This window comes from Gobio gobio (assembly GCF_949357685.1).
Source record: "Gobio gobio genome assembly, chromosome: 6".
In the NCBI taxonomy this organism is placed as follows: domain Eukaryota; kingdom Metazoa; phylum Chordata; class Actinopteri; order Cypriniformes; family Gobionidae; genus Gobio; species Gobio gobio.
This window is the reverse complement of record NC_137102.1, coordinates 18709969-18720155: the sequence shown is the minus strand read 5'-3', so window position 1 is coordinate 18720155 and position 10187 is coordinate 18709969. Positions and strand designations below refer to the sequence as shown.

At 39.5% G+C, this 10187-nt stretch overlaps 1 protein-coding gene across 5 annotated transcripts in view; it reads right to left on the bottom strand.

Annotated features, from left to right (window-relative positions):
* Positions 1-884: 884 nt before the first annotated feature.
* ptprfb (protein tyrosine phosphatase receptor type Fb) overlaps positions 885-10187 on the bottom strand; it is a 151903-nt gene continuing 142600 nt past the window's right edge. For 4 of the 5 annotated variants that reach the window (XM_079818542.1, XM_079818544.1, XM_079818543.1 and 1 more), the window contains 6 exons: positions 9161-9339; positions 5022-5148; positions 4816-4941; positions 4299-4453; positions 2717-2852; positions 885-2418 (listed from right to left, as the gene is read on the bottom strand). In XM_079818542.1, coding sequence (XP_079674668.1) covers positions 2350-2418; positions 2717-2852; positions 4299-4453; positions 4816-4941; positions 5022-5148; positions 9161-9339 — 792 coding nt within the window. In that variant the 3' untranslated portion in view covers positions 885-2349. Of the gene's footprint in view, positions 2419-2716; positions 2853-4298; positions 4454-4815; positions 4942-5021; positions 5149-9160; positions 9340-9637; positions 9725-10187 lie in introns of all 5 variants that reach the window. The other variant, XM_079818541.1, reaches the window with a different exon arrangement.

Below are 10187 nucleotides of genomic sequence, written 5' to 3'. Positions count from 1 at the left end.
TGGGAGCCATTTTGTAAATAAGGGATTCACTGTAAAGCATGCACTGTAAAAAAAAAAAGAAATCCGTAAAATAATGGAAAAAGTACTGGCAGCTTATTACCTGGACATTATCCAGTAATTTTATGGACATTTCCGTTAACCCTAACATAGAACGCAATGAAGTTCAAAATTATAAACAAAGGTAAAAGTGTAAATGTGATTGGTGAACAGGTAAAAATGAATACGGAAAATTTTGTCAAATGAATACAGTACATTGTGCCCTATTTTTACGGATACTGTGTAGACAACTAGAATATAGAACTCATTCACATAACTGACATTGATCGACAGCTCGAGTGATTATAAAGAGTTCCATATTCACACAATTAGGCACATTTGTAATAACAAATTCCAGCTAGTCATTCCTGAAGTTGGCATCCCTCTGAAGCATAGGCATTTGTAACTCATTTTAAAGGGCTTCAACTCTCCTTAATGTTCAACCAAAACAGAGGTTGCACTGCTCCTATTTTAGGACCGTTTTACCCAGTGCTCGAATTGACTGAATATTATTTGCTTTTCACTGAACATTGTTTAATGAGAGAAATCCAGAGAACAAGTTGTTCCCTGCTGAATAACTACAGCTAAAGCCATCACACACTGCTTTACGTCTAACATCAAGTCATTTTGTCTTCTGTTTAAATCAAGTAACACACTGACTGAACATAGTCCAGAAACTCACACACACACAGACAATATTTTGTACAAAAACCAATTATTGAACTTTATTAACATCAAGGAGTTTTTTTCCTGCAACATTTTTTATTCCAGTTTTCTTATTAACAAATAGAAAACAGACTGTGTATACAACAGATCGAACCTCTACAGCACTAATCATTCACAAGGTAAAAATGAACTTGCCAACATATTCTGAACGTATGGCCAGGTCTCCCTTTAACATGCCGGTTGTAATCGAGCAGGCATGAAATGACGTCCTGTAGGAAGTGTTTTTAATTTGCGTTGTGCTGCCCCATCCCATCAGAGGAGACCGCCAAATACCCGGGGTGCGTAGATAATACAGTAGATATAACTTTTGTACCATGAATAGATTCACACACAGCAGTCTCTCGTGTAGTTTTCTCCATGTTGGCATATCAAGAAAAGTCCAGGATTACGTTTTGAGAGAATTATGGACAATAGAGCAGAAGCTGTTTATATACTGTATCTATAATAGTATTTATATTTATTCATAATTATAAATTTATGTGTATATATATATATATATTTCTGTATAAAAAGAAGAGTTGGATTAAACAGAGCTGACTCTCCCTCGGGGGAGTGGTTTATACTGTACAGGTTGCCAATGGTGATTGGTCTCAATTCAATATCAGGTCTTCAAATGTTACGGAGAAGCGGGGTGCGAGGGGCACTTTTCGTCGGGGATTGCGTTCGGTTCCCGGTAACGTCCCTCACAGTGAACGCGCTCCATTCAGAAGGTTTATTCTTCACAAATCACATTTAACCCCTACTGAGCTCTGTACAGTGCTGATTTGATTCATTAGTTGATTTGCTTTCCCCTACCAAAGGTTTTTCTTATTTAGTACCACAAACCCAAACATGTAGGGCCTACATCGCACAGTTGGAGATTTTTCTTTTATCATCGAGACCGAGAATATTAAAGGCTTCTCCAAAAGTGGACCCACTCATTTTAGCCCAATAAGACCAATTATACATAACGAAAAAAAAAAAGAAAAGACGAAGTAAAATCATGTTACAAAGTCAAACCATCAGCAGCTTAGAGAACAGCGGTCCTCTGGTATTAGTATCAGGAACATGTTAAAAATACATGTTCTTGTGCTAAAATAACCTATTATAAAGAAAATGAAATAAAACAGTACCAATTAAGGAAAAGGTAGACCCACGGAAAAGGCTGTTAAGACAAAAGATGTTAAAAGATGATTTTAAAAAACACAAATACAAATAAGAATAATAACAATATTGTCGTACTGAATTTTTAAAATAATAACAAATGATAATCATGATTCAAACAGGAAGGGGAAAAAAAGAAAGAAGAAGAATTAGTGCTACCAGTAGCCTTCGACTGTAGTGTGGGTTGGCGTACGCTAAAGAGAAACTAGAATATAGTTTTATTTAGATGGTGCTTCTTGAAAGAGAGTTGTCTATATTTCTTAAAGCAATCTCTTGGTGCCAGTCAATAACGGACTGCTGTGATTGGTTAACCAGCCACTGGATAGCCTGCCTTTCCCACCCCCCCAGATCTCTGTACAGGATGGGGTGGGGGAACGGTGGCTCAGAAGGAACACTTGGTGCACTCCTGAAGAGTTGTACCAGAGGGCTGTGGTCCAGGAGTGGTTACGTTGCATAGTGATCAAAGCTCCCCAGGTACTCCAGAGCGGCTCTGTAGCACAGCTGGTACTGGTCCTGTAGGGGAAACACAGCGCGAGTCAGTGCGAGAAACACTCGCCTCCTTAACTAATAACACAGACAGAATGCTCTTGACAGATACCACTGAAATAGGTGTCCTGAGAAATAACGCTAGGCTCTACGAACAACATTGGCGTGTTAGTCAATCAGAGTACTTGTATGCAGATGGAGAGTGCGTGTTGTTGAAGGAATGGACGTATCTAATCAGTAATTCCAAGTATTCTAAGTCTAAACCAGCGGCTTTAAAGGCATATTTGACAAGTGGTGTTATAATGCTTGGGCAGTTGGACAGTACCTCTGTCTGCACCATGGCAGGCCTTTGTGTGCGCAGGGTCTTAACCGTCTGGAACAGATCCACCACACCCTCATATCTCATCCTCTCCAGGACAATACTCAGAGTGATGAAAACACCTGTCCTTCCCACTCCAGCACTGAAAAACAGCAACTGTTAACTTAACACCTGTTACACAAGGGTGAAGGCTCTACATGACACTGCTGTCTAGTGTTTGAGAGGCTGTGATAGGCCCTGTTTACACCTGGTATTAAGATGCGTTTTGGTTGATGGGATTACGAGTGGACGACGCTAAATACAAGTGTAAACGGGGTCTAAAACGTTTTGAGCTTGTCCACTTTTGACCATTTCTAGAGGTAGTCAAAAACCCATTCGACAGGACTGCTTTCGTAGTGTAAACGCTCATGTGGTCGAATGCGTTCGAAAAGCCACAAAAGACCACCTACTCTCCGCCTACTGACTTAACGTGTGAACATTATAGGAAGCGTGATAGCTAGGCTGAAGACCCAAGTTTGGTTTGAAGATAAAAAACATACCAAGCACAATGTTCTCTCACCATTACAGCTTTTTAACAGGTGTAAACAGGGCCATAGAAATTAAATTTAATTAATTAAAAAAAACTAAATGTGTAAAAATGAAATATTTTTTATTATAATTTTTTTTAAATAATAATGAATTAAAATGTTTAAAATTTAAAATGTAAAGTCTACTATTTATTAATAAAGGTGAAAAAATTATTAAAATAATAATGAATTAAAATATTTTATTAATTCAATGTCATGATAAGTTTATGATTCATGAAAGTTAAATTAAATAAAATCTTAAAATAATAAAATTAAACATTCTGAAAAAATAAGCAAAACTTAAAATAATAAATAAAAGTAATAAAGAAATAGTGTATTACAAATTATTAAATTAAAATAAGTGATACAAATTTAATTTTAAATCTGTAAAAAGAAACAAGTCATTTATTATGAAAATAATTTAATTAAATGACTGAATAAAAAATGTAAACTAAAAATAATTGATTTTAAAATGATTATTCATTACATTTTAATTTATATAGCATTTCTAAAATTAAATTAAACATTTTAAAACATTAAAATATTTAAAATAATAACATTAATAATAACATTTTAATTACATTAAAAATAATAAATTACATGTAATATTATAAATTAAAGTAAATAATACAATTTAAAAAGTCTAAAAGTATTAATTAGTTAATGCTTACAATGATGCATTACATCATTTTTTATTATTTATTATTACAAATTATTCATTAAATGTAATAAAAGGTTAATTACATAAAATGTTAAAAAGTGAGTGAACCTTGCAAATAAATGTACTCACCCCCTTTTTATCTTAAATATTTATTTGTTAAGAAGCCATGTAATAAGCAGGATAATATACAGTAAGTTGGTCATTATCACAAAATAAACCCCTTTAGGGTGTTACCAGGAAGACCACTCTGCTTCCTGTTGGGGTTTATAGTGTGACGCTGATCAGCTGACTGTATATTATCCCTCACACATTTTTCTATCCATATTTTCATTCAGTCTTGTCCAGTCACAGATCAGCATACCTGCAGTGCACAGTGATTGGTCCATCCTGCCCAAACTGCTCCTTGGTTTTATGAACTTGGCCAATGAAATCAATGAATCCTTCTCCGGTTTTTGGCACTCCCTGCTCTGGCCAATCAGTGAACTGGAACTGGCGAATGGTTCTGGATTGACCGTCCTAAAGGGAGTGAAGAATTGCCGGTTTATTAGGCTGCCGGTCTCACATACGCACACAACAGCTGGTCAGACCGCGCGCAGAAGGGAGCCTCTATCCATATGCTCGGTTTATGACCGTGTGTGTGTGTGTATGCGTTTCAGCCACAAGCTTATTCATAACCTTGCCACTATTTATATTTGGCAGAAAGCTCTGAAGTCCAAGGCGAGCTGCAGGATGTGAGAGAGAAACATCCGCCGCCAGCAACAGATTGCTCACACACCCCAGCGGTGCCCTCAAGTCCCATACTGAGTGACATTCATATGAAATAACAAACACAAATAACACTCCTCTGGCAGATTCCTTCAGGTGAGAGATGCACGTACCCTGGCATCTGTGACTTTGAACTCTCGCAGGATGTACTGGGGCATGTTGTATTCAGCCATAGGATCCACCACAAAGTACTGATAGCGGGCAGAGCGCTCTGCAGGCCAGTACTGATGGCATTTCTCCTGCAGGATGTGGAAAAAATTTGAATTCATCTCTGATCAAAACGGCAGGATGCAAGTTAAAAGGATGAACATGCTCTTACCCGTCCCATCTCTCTAAGTTTGGTCAGCATCACTACAATAGTGGAATTGTGCTCCCATAACATCCTCCAGAAGTCCTCGGTGGTCTCCGCTAGAGGGCCCTGAGTGGCAATATAGGCCTTCTGCTGTCTGTGCACAAACACACAAAAAAAGCATCTTTTGAGACCTTGATATGCCAGAATGATCAAATGACCTTGACAGTGGCTACAAAACAGCTGTGCCTTGCATATATATTTTCTTAAAAAGGATAAAAATGAAGAATCTGTGCCCCCACAGGGCTATATCGGGCTATATCGGTATACAGTAATGCCTTTTGGTTTACACAGAGCACCAGCAACTTTCCATGTGAACAAAATGCAGCAGCATATCTAGACGATGTGGTGATATATAGTGGAACCTGGGTCATCTTAGTGACGTTCTACAAAGGCTTCACAAAGCTGGACTCACTGTTAACACCACTAAATTAATCAAACAGATGATGGACCCCATTGACTTCCATAGTATTTTTTTCTCTCTCTCCATACTATGGAAGTAAGTGGGGCCCATCATCTATTTGGCTACCCATATACTTCACTCTATCTTCTTTTGTGTTCAGCAGAAGAAAGATATGCAAACAGGATAGGAACAATTTGAGGGTGAGTAAATGATGACAGAATACATTTTTTTGGGTGAAATATCACTTTAATTGTTCTTTTCTTTTTTTGTGGCAGAGCTTTCAAGAAAAGTCTCAGAAAAACATGGTCATTTTCACCCTTAAAAATATAAATTTGTTTTTGTGAACAAGCACTACATAGTTGTGTTATGATATAATATGTATAATAAACATGTTATGCATAATATGTTATGCTTGTGCTCTTAATATGTTATGAAAAATATGTCTTTGGAGGGAGGATTTTGAAAAGATGGCGTGTCGTTGAAGGAATCGTGGCGGTCTAATTCAATGGCTTGCAGAAGTTAGCAAGACATTCACTTCCATCACAAGAAAGACAAGTCGATTGGGAAAAAGCCATATCCTATAATCTGTTGTTCTACCCATATGAACAGTACATAGTGCTAGGGTGTTGTATTAACATGACCACTGGGTGGCAGCAGCGTACTTCGCTACGGCAGCTTGTACAATCAATGTGCACACGGCAAACACATCGCTGTCTCATACAAACAGTGCCACGGGTTAGCAACTAATGAAGGTGCTGCAGGCGAGGCAATAACATGGAACCGGGAGATTAAAGTCTGCTCAGGGCCTTGTTCCGACAAATAAAGAGACGGCAGAGAAGAAGAGAGGAGAGATGGAAAGAGACGAGCCAGAATGAAGAGCAAAGAGGAGCGAGAGACCCCCTCCCTCCCTCCCTCCCACGACCACTCATTCCAGAACATACACACACAAACACGTCGCTACGAAGAACTCAAAGCAGACGTCAGGGACACACTGCCTTTGACAAAGCCGAATTACCTCTATATTAATCATGCTGTTCTTCCTTGGAGGTTACTCCCCCCCCCAATCAAAGGAAATTCAACACGAAACCAAAAAAGGCCAACACGAAAACAGCTCTAATGACGTGTCCGCTCGACTGAAGAAACTCTTTGTAAACTAGCAAGAAGGTCAAGCGTGTTTTTGTGCTTATCGCATTAACATGCTGTTTAAAAGCGGCTTAATTGCTGCTTTTTGACAAGACAACAAATCTCGGCGCAGGCGAACCCAGAGGCTCGGCTAGAGAAGGAGACGTGACTGAAGAGTCGCTTTTGAAGCTCATTTGGTTTCAGAAATGGGAGTGGTGTCAATTACGCATTGGCACAGGTTGAGCTCCTCCAGAGTAGCTCTCATTAAGTTTTAATTCAAACGAGAGGGGCTGATGTATCAAACCCCTAGACATTTCCTTCACAGACTCTGTGACATTTTGTGCCCACGCTTCGTTTTACGGCAAACACGACTGGCCTTTTCTCTCTCGCTTTTCTGTCTCTGATTTTCTCAAGCGTTCGCCCCATTGAGAGCGCCTCCCTTTGTAATTCAATAAACAGCTGTCAGAGTAAGGCAACAAAACATGTGAAGGCTGAAAATATGTAGACAAACTACACCGTGCTGCTCATTGTTTAGGGAGAATATTGCAGTGGAGTGAAACAGGAGCTATGGATCATCTTATTTACCACGTACAAGAACGAGATTTGTCTTCTGATATAAACAGAACCACTGCATTTATTTAGAGATGGATTCAGAGGCCTAAATTAAGACCTGCTAAATGTCATATGCAAGTTAAAAATGTTAGTGTAAAACATGGCAGTTGGTTGGTAACTATTAGGAACGGCAACATAATAAATTATTTAAATCTAATTGTAACAATGATCTGATTCTCACTGATATAAGTGACCCGAGCAAATCAAATCAACACGTATGTATGCATGTATATACACTATATTGCCAAAAGTTTTGGGGGGTCTGCCTTTACATGCACATGAACTTCCCATTCTTAATCTGTAGCGTTTAATATGAAGTTGGCCCACCCTTTGCAGCTATAACAGCTTCAACTCTTCTGGGAAGGCTTTCCACAAGGTTTAGGAGTGTGTTTATGGGAATTTTTGACCATTCTTCTAGAAGCGCATTTGTGAGGTCAGGCACTGATGTTGGATGAGAAGGCCTGGCTCACAGTCTCCGCTCTAATTCATCCCAAAGGTGTTCTATCGTATAGAGGTCCGGACTCTGTGCAGGCCAGTCAAGTTCCTCCACACCAAACTCGCTCATCCATGTCTTTATGGAGCTTGCTTTGTGCACTGGTGCACAGTCATGTTGGAACAGGAAGGGGCCATCCCCAAACTATTCCCACAATGTTGGGAGCATGAAATTGTCCAAAATGTCTAGGTATGCCAAAGCATTAAGAGTTCCTTTCACTGGAACTAAAAACAACTCCACACCAAAATCCCCCCCTCCACCAAACTTTTGACAAAAAACATTTGCCGCAATGCAGTCAGGCAAGTACCGTTCTCATGGCAACCGCCAAACCCAGACTTGTCCATCGGATTGCCAGACAGAAAAGTGTGATTCGTCACTCCAGAAAACACGTCTCCACAGCTCTAGAGTCCAGTGGCGGCGTGCTTTACACCACTGCATCCGATGCTTTGCATTGCACTTGGTGATGTAAGGCTTGGATGCAACTGTAAACCCTGATCCATGATTTACAAAGCTGGAAACCCATTCCATGAAGCCTCAGCATGCGCTGACCCCACTTCTGTGATTTTACGTGGCCTACCACTTCATGGCTGAGTTGCTCCCAATTGCTTCCACTTTGTTATAATACCACTAACAGTTGACTGTGGAATATTTAGTAGTGAGGGAATTTCACGAATGGACTTATTGCACAGGTGGCAACCTATCATAACACCATGCTTGAATTCACTGAGCTCCTGAGAAAGACCCATTCTTTCACAAATGTTTGTAGAAGCAGTCTGCATGCCTAGGTACTTGATTTTATACACCTGTTGCCATAGAAGTGATTGAAACACCTGAATTCAATGATTTGGGGGGGTGTCCCAATACTTTTGGCAATATAGTGTATATATATATATACATATATATTGGAATGTATATATTGTCACGGCCCCTCCCCTGCCTTGCAGGGGCGGTTCCTCCTGCAGGCAGAGGAGGGTCGTTGGTGATTGGAGCCACCTGGGCTCAAGGTATTTAAACTGCCTCACTAACCGCTCTCTCTCTCTCTCTCTCTCTCTCTCTCTGCTCCTCCAGGTATGATCCTGTCAGTGTTTGTTCCTTTGTAGTTTTACTTAGTTTCCACTCAGACATGTTACACACACAGATTCACGCATCCCTGCACTTTACATACACCTTACATTATGACATTTTCACACCTCATTCCCTTTTCCTTGTTTATAGTTATTAGTTTTTTAGTTTACAATAAAGAACCTCTTTTGGCCTTTACCTGTTGTTGGTGTCCCCTCATTTTTGCCACAGGCTATGAGCCGGCCTGTGACAATATTAAGATTGAAATGTGTCTGTGCGTGACTCATAATGCAACACAACTGCTTGCACAGTCTGTTTTTAAACCCACAACTGACAGAATCTCGAGTTAATGTTACACATATGTTTATAGTAACTACCCGAATAAAAACCTCAGTGTTTTTGTAATGGTTTGGCTACCTGTATCCGTCGATGCAGCTGGCATTGATGTAGTCAGATCCCTCCACTCCTCGGATTGGCTGCAGGCACACCCGTGTGGACTCAAAAGGCATGATATTGACCAGCCGGTTCTTGAACTTGTTGCATGGCAGGTTGGCGCTGATGAATCGAGAGGTGTGGGCTTTGGAGTTGGCGAGTCTCTGTGGAAACAGCGTTGGGTTCAGAGGGCTTGAGCATAAACAAGCTGGCAGAAACATTATAGCAGAAAACAGTCTGAAACAGAAATGTTTTTAAACGTGGGGGACTGTTAGTTGTGTGCCATTGTGATTGTAAATTGAATGTGAGCTCTGCAGTAGAGAGGGGTGTGGGTGTAACGGTCTGACTGGGAAAGAGAGGGCGTGACTGGCAGCGGGGAAGAGAAAGCACAGATGGACATCAGCAGTGAGCGCATAGAGACAGTTGGCTCTACCACAAACTCTGTCTGTATAGGGTACCCACTCCGGTCTTTGCACCAGATGCTGTTTCTACTTCTAGAATCCGTTCTGAGTTGAGCATATACCAGCGTTCAGTTATATCCCAATTGCACTATTAAGAGATGAAATAGTAAAACATTTTCAATAAAACAATAGAGTCATTCGTTGTTTACATGCACTAATTCTTGTCAATCTGAAAGAATACAATCTGATTGTATGCAGAGTATGCTGGATGCAGGGTTATAATAGTATTGGAATTTTAATTTAGTTTTAATTTTCAGCTTAGTTTTAATTTTCAATTTAGTTTAGTTTTCATTAATTGTCATTGATTACTTCTGTTTGTTTTGTGGTATAGTATTTTAGGGCTGATTTAAAATTGAAAATGTTTAACGGCTTCTCAACGCAGCCCAGTGTTATTGCTATCTTGTGGCATCTTTATGTTTAATGACAGTGTATTGTTAATGTTTATAACATTTCATGAATCAAAATCTAATATTAATTAGTTTGTTTTGGAATCTTGAAAATTTATTTTTGCTTATTTTTAGCTAGTTTTTATGTAGTTTTCTTTAAAGGTC